Below are 13980 nucleotides of genomic sequence, written 5' to 3' on the forward strand. Positions count from 1 at the left end.
TTCACTCCTATTTCCTTCGAACATAGCCCACACCCTAATATTTCTATCTATTTATCCTCTTCTTTCCGTAAAAAGCATGTCTTCACTATTAGGTTCAAAATCTCAAGTCATGATGACACCTATATCATTCCACCATAGGTCAAGTCAACCATATAAAGAATGTATAAACATTGAATTGTTATCCCTTATGAATTTTTAAATTTCTATGCTCCCAAATATATTGAGAACCAAATTTTTCTGAGATTTTGAAATCTATATATTTTAAATGGGGAAGGGACACCCAAAAGGCTAGATTTTCCATTACTTGGTTTAGGACACTTTGTCCCTAACCTAATAGTTGTGAAAATTATTATCTTCTTAGCTTTATTCTTTTCTTTGTTATATTTTAGTTGAAGCTCAAAGTTGGAATTTTTTATGGTTTCTGAAAAATCTGTGTGTTAAAAGTACTTTTTTTAAGCAGACGAGCTTAAACCCAAGTTTCTGGCTCCTAAAATCATGTAATAATTTAGTATTCTACTTTGTATTTTCATCATAAACATTGTTTTGAGACTTAATATATGTTATGATTTGTGGTTAATTTTATTATTTAACAGAGGATACCAAGAACTGATTGAAGAAGTAATGGAAAAAGTGATTTTATTGATATGTGAGACTAAATAAATACATCGCATCTTGACAAAGTTGATGTAAATTAATTCTAAAGATATGCAAAAATAAAATTCTACAAATGAGATTCGCCTATTTTAACTGTCACACCCTGAGCTACCCTCGAGACGAGGACATGGAACTTGAAACCACAAGTGATCCCAAGCTACCCCTGCTGGCATGATCATGATCATACTAAATATAATAAACTGATGCGGAAGCTATATCATAATTTATAATGAAAAGATGGGGAATTACTATATGTTAAAAGTGATATAATATGAAGACTGATGAGTTTAATACAATGGTGTTACTAACTCAACACTAAGCTGAAACTAACTGTCTAGAATAAGTCTCTAACTGACTAGAAACATTGGGAAAAGCCCCAGCTAAAACTAGAAAAATCTTAAACTAAAAGACTATATACTTAAAAGAAACTCATGACTCTTTTCCTCGAAAAACGAGGACTCACAACTGAATCTGCTAAACTGGATATCTAAAATCGATCTATGCGTGATCTGGATGCTGAGAACCTGAACCTACATCACAAGAAGATGTAGTGCAATTATGTGTTAGTTCTTGAAAGGTACTAAGCATTTAGGATAGAGTAAACTGAAGTAAAACATAACTGAACAAGCATAAAAGCAAGTATAATAATCTGACATGATAAACTGAGTTCTGAGCTAACTAGATGAAATGACCAACTTATAATATGCTGAAACTTAATACTGAATATACTAATAAATTTTCAATCTAGAGAGTCTTACTGATCTTTGGGAGCTACTAATAACCGATAATAAAACCATATGAGCTAAATGTAGAGTCCTATGTATTACGCCCCATCAAGAAGACCCAATATACTCTGCCAAAGGTATAAAGACATACTGGCGTGATCACTAAACTTATATCCCACAGAGGGGACTTAAAACCTACTTGGCTAGTAGTTCTGAGATTATTGGGTACTCTAAACTCTAGTTAAACTCGGTATTAAGCTACTCCCAATGAATTCTATAAATTTACTAATTATGTCTGAATTTATGTAAATACCTGATAGCTCAATACTGAACATGCAAACTGAGAATGCAACAGTTAATCTGGTAATTATGCATTTATAACTAAGCCATGTATATCTGATATGTATGAGATATCTGACCTAGCATGTGAAATTCAAGAACTAAAGAAATACAAATCTAGGATTCTGAAAATCATGCGATAATGTGAGTAATAACGTGACAATATGATTAGAACGTATATTTAATTAATTCATGAAGTTCTATCAAAGTTTTAGAAACCCTAGGTTTAATAAATGACAGGAGAATAAAGAATATGACTGAAAACTAGGGGCCTAATGGGTGAAAGGAACCCACTAGAGAAATCTCATATACTTGGTGATGAAATCCACGGAAAAAAAAGTTTAGTTGCAGGAACTGCTGGAGCTTGTGGCGTACTTGAACTAGGGTTCTTGAGCTTTTTCTCCTCTCTTGCTTCTAATTTTCTATGTTTTTATTTAATGATTGGACTTAGATATGTTTTAATTATGTTTCTAGGCTTCAACTAACTAAAATCTGATGATTTAGAGTCAAACGATGTATATTAGGGTTTAAACAGAGTGGGAAAGGTCAAAAAGATCCCTGGGAAAGTTGTTGTCAGACCAATTGACAGCCAGAACAGATGGTCCGTCGATTGATCCACACCCCCTCGGTTAGTCCGTCAGTTGGGCTTGTTCAACAGGACTTTACTGAATCGGGTATAACTTTTTACTCAGAGGTCTGATTTTAGCAAGGTTAGTGGTTATGGAAATATAATTAAATTATCTATATTGGATAGGTCATGTGACACCTAATTCATTTTGTGGTAAGAGTTATGACCATTTGAAGTTGACCGGACTGCATTTCCTCCGTAACTGTCTGCTAATTCTCACCTATGGTAAGACCTATGGACCGTAGGTCAACCTACGAACAGAGTTGGTCATCCGCAGCTCTTGTTAGAGAGTGTGTGAAGGGAGTCTTGATCGACTGTCATGGACTATGGACTGTAGTCTGACCTACGGATCGTATGTCCGTTCTTCGACAAACAATCAACCAATTTTACCTGGATGAGATTTTTGGGAGTTTCTGATCATATCGATAATTGTGAAGGACGGACCGTGGGTCAGGCTATGGTCCGTCGATGGTCTCATCAATTGCACCCACAAATTTTATGAAAGCTGATTTTTTGTCTATTTTAGCAACGGGGTGTTAAATTATCTCCACCTTGGGAACATTCGTCTTCGAATGAAGATTAATCTAGCTGAAATAGAGGGACAGAGCTGCAAACCCGACTACTAAATGTTGAGAACAAAGTTTCTGACATAATTGAGTTCTGTGTACATACAAATACGCTTAAAATGCAAGTACAAACTGAGGTAACATGATTCTAAGACTGAATTTACGCATAAATGACTGGAAAATTGAAGAGGAACTAGTACCTCAAGCTTGAGTAGAATCGGAAGGAAAGAGGTGAGGATATATGGCTTTCAAGGCTGCTTCTGCTTCCCAAGTAGCTCCCTCTATGGGCTGACTCGTCCACAAAACCTTGATTGAAGCAACTTCTTTGTTGCTCAACCTTCTGACCGGACAGATAGGAATATAAACTGGTACATCCTCATAAGAAAGATTATCTTTCACTGCCACACTCTCCAATGGTACTATAGAGGCTAGATCACTTACACACTTCTTCAAGAGTGAGATGTAGAAGACTGGATGCACTGTTGCTAATTTTGCTGGCAAATCTAACTTATATGTCAACTCTCCAACCCTTTTCATGATTTTGTAAGGTCCTACATATCTAGGACTGAGCTTCCATTTCTTTCCAAATCACATCACCCCTTTCATAGGTGATATTTTCAGAAAAACCTAATCATCAACTTAGAACTCTAGTTCCGTTCTCCTTACATCCGCATAAGATTTCTAACGACTTTGGGTTGTCTTAAGTCTATCTCTAATGAGTTGCATTTTCTTCATAGCAAAAGGACTGATTATGGTCCTATCAAATGTGCTTCACCTACTTCAAACCAACAAAAAGGAGATTTACATATACGCCCATATAAAGCCTCGTAAGGGGCCATCGTAATGCTGGAATGGTTATTATTATTGTAGGCAAACTCAATAAGACAAAAGTGATCATCCGGACAGCCTTTGAAATCTATCACACAAGCCCTCAACATATCCTCTAGGGCTGAATAGTTGAATAGTACGCTTTGCCTGTCCATCCGTCTGCGGATGAAATGTTGTGCTAGGTTTAACTTGAATACCAAGACCTTTATAAAATGACTTCCAAAAATGAGAAGTAAGCTGAAGACCTTTATTTGAGATTATAGACAAAGAAACTCCATGTAATCTCAAAATCTCATTAATGTAAAACTTGGCATAGTCCTCTTCTTAATATGTATTCTTGGCCGCCAAAAAGCGAGAAGACTTAGTCATCCCATCAACTATCACCCAAATGGAGTCATGCTATATGCGAGTACGCGGTAACCCTGTGACGAATCCATAATTATCACTTCCCACTTCCCAGTAGTAATGTCGATCTCTTGACTCATAACTCCTGGTTTTTGATGTTCTACTTTGACTTCTTTGCAATTGGCGCACTTACTCACAAAGTCTGTTGTATCCCTCTTCATGCCATTCAACCAATAGACTTCCCGCAGATCGCGGTACCTCTAAGTGGCACCTAGTTTAATAAAATACCTAGATTTATGGGATTATGCAAAAATATGTTGTCTTAACTCGCCCAGATCAGGAACACACAATCTACCATTGTAGCGAAGTACACCATCTCCCCTTTGGGAGAAAACCTCCACTCTTTGATAGTGAACTGCACCCTTGAGTTCAAGCAAAATTGGATCACTTTCTTGCTTCTCCTTAACCTGCAATACCAAAGAAGATTCTGCCCCACTCTGAACTGTTACACCACTGTCTGATATGCTCGTAAGGCAAACTCCCAAGTGAGTAATCATGTGAACACCCTTTAATAGCTCCTTTCTTTCTACCTCAACATGGGTTACACTACCTATAGATAATCTACTAATAGCATCAGCTACTACATTTGCCTTACCAGGATTATAATGCACACTCATATCATAATCCTTAACGAACTCAAGCCATATCATCTGGTGAAGATTTAACTCTTTCTGGGTGAACACATACAGAAGACTCTTATGATCGGTGAACACATCTATGTGAACACCATGAATGTAGTGTCTGTATATATATAATGCATACACCACTGCTTCAAGATCTAGGTCATGAGTTGAATAGTTTTTCTCATGCACCTTAAGTTGTCTAAAGGATACGCTATAACCTTATCTCATTGCATTAACACACAACCAAGTCCTACTCTTGATGCATCACGATAGATCACATAACTATCTGAACCCCCTGGTAGAGTCAAGACAGGAGCTGTAGTCAATCTAGTTTTAAATTCTTTGAAGCTTTTCTCACAATCATCCAACCATTGGAACTTGACTATCTTTTGAGTCAACCTAGTCAATGGTGAGGCTATGGATGCAAATCCTTCCACAAACCTTCTGTAATAACCTGCTAGACCGAATAAACTTATGATATCTATAGCGGAGGTAGGTCTGAGCGACTGTGTCACTTCTTCTATCTTCTGTGAATCCACTCTAATCTCTTTGCTACATACAATATGACAAAGAAAAGCAACGGATTGCAACCAGAACTCACATTTGCTAAACTTAGCGAATAACTGGTGATACTTCAGAGTTTGTAAAACAATTCTATAATGACTCGCATGTTTTTCCTTATTCCTTGAGTAAATGAAGAAATCATTAATAAAGGGGATAAAAAGTAAGTCCAAGTTCTATTTGAACACTCTATTAATCAAATCAATGAAAGGTGCAGGAGCATTTGCTAGGCCAAACGACATAACGAAAAATTCGCAATGACCACACCGATTTTTTAAAGGATATTTTTGGAATGTCACTATCTCTGACTCTAAGCTGATGATAACCCAATCTGAGGTCTATCTTTGAGAAGTAACTATCACCTGAAGTTGGTCAAACAAGCCATTAATCCTAGGGATGAGATACTTATTCTTGATTGTGACCTTGTTCAACTGTCTATAGTCTATGCACATTCTGAGATAAAGAACTTTCTTCCTTACGAACAACACTGCAGCACCCCATAGTGAAATACTAGGTCTGAGAAGCCCTTATCTAAAAGGTATTCCAACAGTTCTTTAATTTTTTTAAGTTTTACTGAGCCATTATGTAACGAGTAATAGAAATAGGCTAGCTATATGGAAAGAGATCAACTCCAAAGTTGATTTCCCTTTCAGGAGGGACTCTGGGAAAATTTTCTGGAAATACTTCTACAAACTCACAAACTACTGGAACTGACTCAAGAGTTAAGGTTTTAGACCTAGAATCCTTAACCCGAAATAAATGATAGAGATAACCTTTAGAGATCATCTTTTTGGCCTTAAGGTAAGAAATGAATCGACCCATAGGCGCTAAGCTACTACCCTTCCATTCTAATATTGTTTTGTTTGGAAACTGAAAATGAACAATCCTAGTTCTACAATCAACTGAGGAATAACATGAATGTAACCAATCCATGCTTATAATGACATCAAATTCTACCATTTCTAACACTAATAGATTTGCTGAGATGACTTTCCGAGAGACAGTGACACCACAATTTCTGTATACATGTCTAGCTATAACTGGGTCACCTACTGGAGTAGAAACTGAGAAAGGTTATGAGAGTGTTTCTTGAGTAACACTGAATTGGACTACTATGTAAGGATTTAAAAAAAATAAAGATTAGCGTATGGGTCAAAGACTCGTAAACTACCTGTAACTACATCACGAGAACCTTCCTGATCCTGGCGAGCTTGAAGGGCATACAACCTGTTCTGGCATTTATCTCCACCTGTACCAGATGATTTACCCTGCTGAGTTTGGCGACATGCTAGTGCTGCTGAAGTTGTAGAGTGAGTTCTAACACTACCTTCTCTTTGACCCTATCTAGAAGGACAATCCCTAAACTTGTGACTAGATTGACCGCACCTAAATTATCCTTTATTTCCTGCAAGACACTTTCCCGGATGCTTCTTACCACACATAGGGCAAGTGGGGTAAGTCTTTGTGCCTGAAACACTTCTATGATACTTAGAGCCCGATTCTCTAGCCTTCTGGTCATACTTGTTCTTGGAGGATGGAACACTAGCTAATGAAGGCGTTGGAGCAAACACTTTTGTTGACCCTGCGAGTGATTTCCACTACTTGATTTCTGTTGAGAATAGTCATAATTCACAGTACTAGCCTTCTTATTTTCCTTAGCCTTTTCCCTAAGCTTATCACCCTCAACCTGCTGAGCATGAGTCATAAATCTATAGATGTTGATATCTCCAAGTAACATCGCACTTCTGCACTTAGATTTCACCGAATCCGACACTCCATACAAGAACTTATTCATCTGAGCCCTTGAGTCAGCAACAATGTAAGGAGCACACTTATAGAGTTGGTGCAGATACTGATTGGAGCTCAAATTTACTTCTCAAATAAAAAGTAAAGAGCAAGTAAAGAACCCAACTAATGAGGTTGGGATCGTTCCCACGAGAAAAATAGTTCAGACTTCACTTTATTCTATTATTACTATTTTTTAGTCAATTATTTTCCTAGAAAACAAAAGACAGTAAAGGGGGGGGGGGTTATTTATAAATTAATGAAAGTAATTGACTAGATTAAAGTAAACAACTAACATATTCGAATCTTAGAGCTTAATCAATTAATAAAAGAAACTAGGGCTTAAGAGTTCCCCATAGGTTCCTAACATGATAATTCTCACAATAACAATTCTTTCCTAGTATCCTGCATTTTAAGTGATAAGTTATGTATCTCTAAATCTTTGGTCCGGGATCTAGAAAATTTCACTCCGAACCTTGGTGCGGCTACGTGTGTTGCTATACTAACCCTTACCTTTACCTCATATTAAACATTATATTCGATATTTGACTAAGTTATTACCTCGTACCAATCAACACTAGCCTATTAGATAGCTTACACTAAATGAATGTTGATAATTGTTTTCCTATTATCTACCTCATTGGTCTGACAAGTAGAGTTAAGGCAAGTTCTAACGTTGGCTATCCCTTAAAAAGACTTCTAAACGAAATAATTATCAATACATGCAAAACACTATTCTAAAATTGCTATTTTAGTTAGTTTTTACCTCATTATTCACCCATGGTTCCCACAACTCTAGTTATGTAGTTTAGTCACCCATGGTCATAATCACACTATTCATATATTTAATATCAGAATTCATGCACTTACTTTGACGAGAAAGAATAAAATCCAAAAATTTACTTGACTAATCAACAAAAGCACCAACAATAAATTCCAGATAAAGTGTAACAATTGATAAAATTAATACTTCAGAACTTTAACAAGAGAAATAAAAATTATCCAAAAGTCTAACAATCAAAAAGACTACTATCAAAGAGTCTAACCCCAAAAATGATGTTTTTCGAATGATTTATAATAAAAACAAAAACCTAATAAAATAAGGATTCTAATTAGTGAAAAATCTGTCAAAATGTGTCTGAGTCAATGGACCTCGTGGCGGACCGTTGTAGTCACGACGGGCCGTCATGGCCTTCGTCGTCCCATACTTCATAAATTTTTCTGCTGCTTTCTTCATTAGCTGAACGCAAGGTATGATGGATCGTTCCAAGAACGACAGTCCGTGGAGAGTCTCCGTTCTATAATACTTAAAGTTCTTGGAATTTGGGTACTAAGACTACTCTCTTATCATTGTGACAACAAGCAGGACGGACCGTGGTGCCTATGACGGTCCGTCTTGGACTTTTGTAATCCCACACTAAGTCAGCTTTCCCCATCTTCCTTCAGCAGCTTCACTACGATGCCACCTACGGACCGTTAATGGCTCGACTGACCATCATAAGTTCCGTAGGTGGTCTATTATGCATTTCTTCGCTTAAAACATCCGCGTTCATCTTTGGACAGATTTCCTGCAAATAAGGAGAAACTTACATAAAAATCAATAAAAAAAGGCTTTTGGACACACACTAAACTTAAGGAAAAAGCATTAAAAATACCATGAAACTAAGGTATATCAACACCCTCAACTTAAATTCATTATTTGTCCTCAAGCGACGCACTATGACTCACTACAAAATCTTTGTACAATGGTATCCATATTTTAGCTTTTGCGGTCATTTGGCTATCAACCTCGATCACTCTCATCAGGTTTATGAATGTTATTACTATTAGGCTTGAATTATGTGGAAAGAGACCATGACACAGACTTACCACGCACTGACACCTACCCTCTTCAATTTCACGCCGAGGTGCTAATATTTCCGGTATTGCAACTAGGTTCATCACATCAAAACATCATCCTTATTTTTCAAACAATGATTTCAGTTTCAGCATAAGGATTACTTTTCAACACTCACTATCTGAACATTGCCATAAGCTTGCCCTTATTTTCACTGTTTTATGTTCTCCATACAACTCTTAGGATCATGATAGGACTTTCTTAGCTTGTAACATAGGATCATTATAAGGTAGAGTATATTTAGGTATACTTTAGTGACTTTTTGCCCTCCTTGACATATCGGCTAAGCGTACCACTTTTTATCGTTTTGTTTCGCCCAATTTCTCATATTATTTTTGACCTTGCTATTTCCTATTCTTTCTTCATTTGTGTAAGTGACTCGTTTCTTTTCTTTGTGTATTTATTATATTTTTTTTATTTCACTTTTCGTTCAACTGGTTCTTGAGTCACTTCAATTTTGTTCTTTCTGTCTATTTGTTCTTTCGACCCCACTTTCCAGATCATTCCTCATAATAGCCACCCTTAACTCATGGCTTTGTCATGAGTCAAAGTACACAATACCCAAAGTTGGGTCAGGGCCACGAAAAGGTTTTTACTACATTAGCCACCCAAAACTTATGCTTTTGGCATAACCTGAGGTGAACATGTCCAAAGAGGGACCAGGGCCAACACATTATTCCCATAAAAGAACAGTTGGGTGAAAAAGAAAAGTCTATTTTAAGCTCAACTCATTTGGATCAAAGAGGGATTAATTTCATTCATTTTTTTATTTAGGCTAAAAATTGGCTATATTGAATAAGGACCTATGATCCTTTCCTAATTGTCTATTACAATTTACTTTTAGCAGGACTAACCAAACAAGTTATAGATCATTATAAATACAGGACTATTCAAAATTTCTTCACACTCACTTGACATCTCATTACTCTACCAGATTATCAGACACCTAGTTCGAGTCTTAGACTTAGGTTCATGAGGTGGTGTATCTCTATGTCATGCTTAGAGCCACACATTTATCAATTACTGTTCCTAGCCATGCATCATTTTCATTACATCAAGATATCATTTTTGTTTTAGCCATCATGCTTCAGAGTTAAACTATGTATACAAGATATAGACTTGCCGGTTCAACAATAAAAATAATCAGTCTCTTGGGGAAAAAGAACACAGGCAAGAAAACCCCAAAAGAGGATCGTGAATTGGGCTATTCAAACCTAGCACTCACTTTACATTTACCCCACCCCCAACAAAAAGATATGCAACTGTTCCCAATGCATAAAAAAGCTGAAATACGAGAGTGGTAGGTGAACCAAGGGCGCAAAGCGCCGGTGATCAGCAAGTTGGTGGGTCCGGTTGCCCGGAACCTACTACCTATGTAGTCTGGACACCCTCAGTAATTTCCTCATAAGCAACAACACTACCAGTAGTGCCTCCCGCTGTCGCCACATATCTTGAGCTAGATTCTCCAGCAGCTGACTCTACACCCCAGATCTGACGCAAATCCTCATCAGCAATCGAGGTTCTCCTTGCAGCCTCCATCTCACGACACTCTTTTTTTTGTGCTCTAGACTCATCCTTCTCTCGACCCCTACGCCTCTTAGCATGCTCTCGAGGGGGGGTGGTGGAATCTCAGAATTGACAAATAAAGTCGCCAACATTGTTTCCTTAGCAGCCTCTGTTGAAGGGTCCCCATACTCAGGAACCCTAGCCTCTAGGATCATATCAATATCTACTTGCTGACTCTCAAACGTATCCTGAAGGGTTAACACGTTTACTTGAGGTGCCGGCCGGTATAGCACCCGCCACACAAAAGCGTCTAAGTGCTGATGAACCTCAGCGATCTTCCACTCTTTTTGTTGGGCAATCTTATGCTCTAAGCACTCCTACGCCTCAGTAATAGACCTCTGCATCGAAGTTTGGATTTGATGCAGAAGTGTGGCATCTAAGCCTCTAGTTTCTAGACCCTAGCAAGCAAGATTAGAGCAGCAAAAGGGGCTGAGCGAGAGCAGCTAGGGGCAGTGCTATAACTCGGGATAGACTCGACTGGTAGTGTCAGTGGTTTCGGAAGCAGCCTGCATAACCGCTTGAGCATGTGCTATTGTATCAGCCATATTTTAACCAAGTGGAGGAAACTCTTGACGGGGCCCTCTTCATTGATCTAACTCATTGGTCTCATCCCTGATAACGCCGATATCAATAGTGCCCAACGGAGTCTTAAGTTGATCTATGTGCCAGATGGGAACACGTGCGGACCTGCATAAGGAAAATATCATGCACAGAAAAGGTTAACTAGGTGTGACCTTGAATGCCTTCTCGTGCATGACCGCCTGTAGAAGCCACGCGAAGTCCACCTCAAACCCGACTATCATCGCCGCCATCAAAACTGCAAGATCCCATGAAACTATATTATCAACATCCATGGAATAAAGGTAGTGGTGGACAGTCAACCATAAAACCTTAGCCGTGAAGGTCAATTTAGCCTTCCTGATGGCTCCTTTCGGCTCCGTTACCGAGTTGACAACCTCACCATCAATAGAGAAGTGCAGGGCCATACACCTCTTGGTGTTCTCTCTCAACGATGGCTCACGGAAGAATTGGCCATCTTTTATAATTTGCCATCGGTATTCTAACTCGGCGGTGAGAGGGGTCCCGTTGGCATCAACATCCTGGCCGTACAGATACCGACGGATGGCTGGCAGCAAGATGTCGACATGTATGTTGCGTACTCTGATGTGCTCAAGTGGGGCCTGTTTGGCGGGGGAAGCCCGCCTATCGATCTATGATCAGAGAGTAGCCACATAAAAGGTGTAAAACTCTCAAATCAACTCCTCTCTATAGCGGCACAAAAAATGAGTCGTCCACTGTAACCGGTGTCTGCTGAAGAGACTTTGGATATCGGGCATAGTGGGGAGGTTTCCTGTAAGGACCTGTCTCTCTAGTTTAAGGGTTCGTGTCATTACGTCTTTATCATTTAGAAACTTGGCATAAGAATACACTTGGTATTGCCCGTCGACACACCACCGGTTGAGCTGGTCGGCAACCGGTTTGAGAACACCAATTGATGAGCCTGGAGTGGAATCAGGACTTTCAGCCTCATTAGACGAGGCGGACTGTGTATCTGTGGTGGGTGCAAGGACTTTTGTGGACCCAAAGGCTTCCACGGACCACGAAACTCCTAAGGAACCAGACGCTCCTTCTTCATGTGTAGCTGACCCTGAAGGTGTGCCCGTGTGTGTACGCCCTTTATCAGACTGGGAGGCAGTTATTACGCCGGACGCCACCTTTATGGGCATAGCTCTTGTTGCACGTGCAGGTCGTACCTGAGTGGCAGTACCTTGGGGCACGTTCTCGGGATCATGCTCATCATCAACCTGAGTGGCAGTGCCTTGGGTCACGTTCTCGGGATCATGCTCATCATCAGAGCCTATAATCACTTGGGCAGACGGGGCGACACACTTTGAACGCCCACGTGCATAAACTCGATCATATTTTGGTGCCGTTACGGATAGTACCTATAATGAATCATTTTAGTACTAGAAGTAGCAAACAAGACGAGCAAAAACAACACAAAATAAACATAAGAGCAAAGTTGTAATGACATTTTTGTAGTAACAGTGCAACACGACGGACTAGATGACGGCTCGTCGTGAGTATGACGGACCGTCATGGGGTCCGTCATGTCTTACTTCAACCATGTGTATGTAGAGACCCCTGAAGAAAAGTCTCTGACAGTTGTGACAGATAAGTAGGATAGATCATCGTGATAATGACGGTCCGTCATCGATGTTTGTCATGGGGCACTTAGAAATAGTAAGGAGACCCTTATGAGAGGGGTCTTTGACCAACATGATGATTGCGCAGGACGGACCATCAAGGGTATGACTGTCCGTCGTAGATGTACGTCAGAGGGCACTTGGAAAAAAATGGAGACCCTTAGGACAAGGGTCTCTGAAAACCATGACGGTTGTGCAAGAAGGATAGTCATGTTAATGATGGTCCGTCGTACATGTCCGTCATAGGACACTTAGAAAAAGTTGGAGACCCTTAGGAATAGGGTCTCTGAGAATCAGAACGGTTGTGCAGGACGGAGCGTAGCGGGTATAATGGTCAACCGTAGATCCCCGGCAACGGCGTTGAAATTTTATAGGCTTAAACCTACTTCTCAATACAAAGTAAAGCGGCCGTATAAAGTAAAAAACCCAAATAATGAGGTTGGGATCATTCCCACAGGGAAAATAGTTTAGACTTAACTTTATTTTAATATTACTATTATTTAGTAATTATTTTCCTAGAAAACAAAAGACAGTAAAGGGGGATTTTTATTCCTAAATTAATGAAATTAAATAACGAGATTTATGTGAACAACTAACAAATTCGACTCTTAGAGATTAATCAATTAATAAAAGTAACTAGGGCTTATGTGTTCCCCACAGGTTCCTAACTTCATAATTCTAACTATAACAATTCTTTCCTAGTATCTTGCATGTAAAGTAATATGTTATGAATCTCTAAAGCCTTGGTCCGACATCTAGAAAATTTCACTCCGCACCTTGGTTCGGCTACGTGTGTTGCTATACTAATTCTTACCTTTACCTCATATTAAGCAGTGTATTTGATATTTGACTAAGTTATCACCTCGTACCAATCGATGATAGCCTATTAGATAGTATATACTAAATCTATGTTGATAATTTTTTTCCTATTATCTACCTGTTTGGTCTGGCAAGTAGCATTAAGGCGAGTTCTAATGTTGGTCATCTGTTAAAAAGGCTTCTAGATGAAAGAATTATTAATACTTGCTAGACACTATTCTAGAATTGCTATTTTAGTTAGATTTTTTACCTCATTATTCACCCATGGCTCCCACAACCCTAGTTATGGAGTTTAGTTACCCATGGTCATAATCACACTATTCATATATTTAATATAATAATTCATGCACTTACTTTGATGATAAAGAATAAAATCC

General features: G+C 38.8%; 1 protein-coding gene across 1 annotated transcript; it reads right to left on the bottom strand.

Moving 5' to 3' along the window:
- Window positions 1–3113: 3113 nt before the first annotated feature.
- On the bottom strand, window positions 3114–3449 carry LOC138337715 (uncharacterized). The gene has a single exon (XM_069287988.1). It carries the CDS (start codon window positions 3447–3449, stop codon window positions 3114–3116), a length of 336 nt encoding a protein of 111 aa, XP_069144089.1.
- Window positions 3450–13980: the final 10531 nt, after the last annotated feature.

The sequence above is a fragment of the Solanum lycopersicum genome, chromosome 8, assembly GCF_036512215.1.
Source record: "Solanum lycopersicum chromosome 8, SLM_r2.1".
NCBI classification, from domain to species: Eukaryota; Viridiplantae; Streptophyta; class Magnoliopsida; order Solanales; family Solanaceae; genus Solanum; species Solanum lycopersicum.

What these genes read in the sequence shown, in the direction of transcription:
- LOC138337715 (XM_069287988.1), bottom strand. Translation starts at nt 3,449, where the DNA reads ATGAAAAGGGTTGGAGAGTTGACATATAAGTTAGATTTGCCAGCAAAA.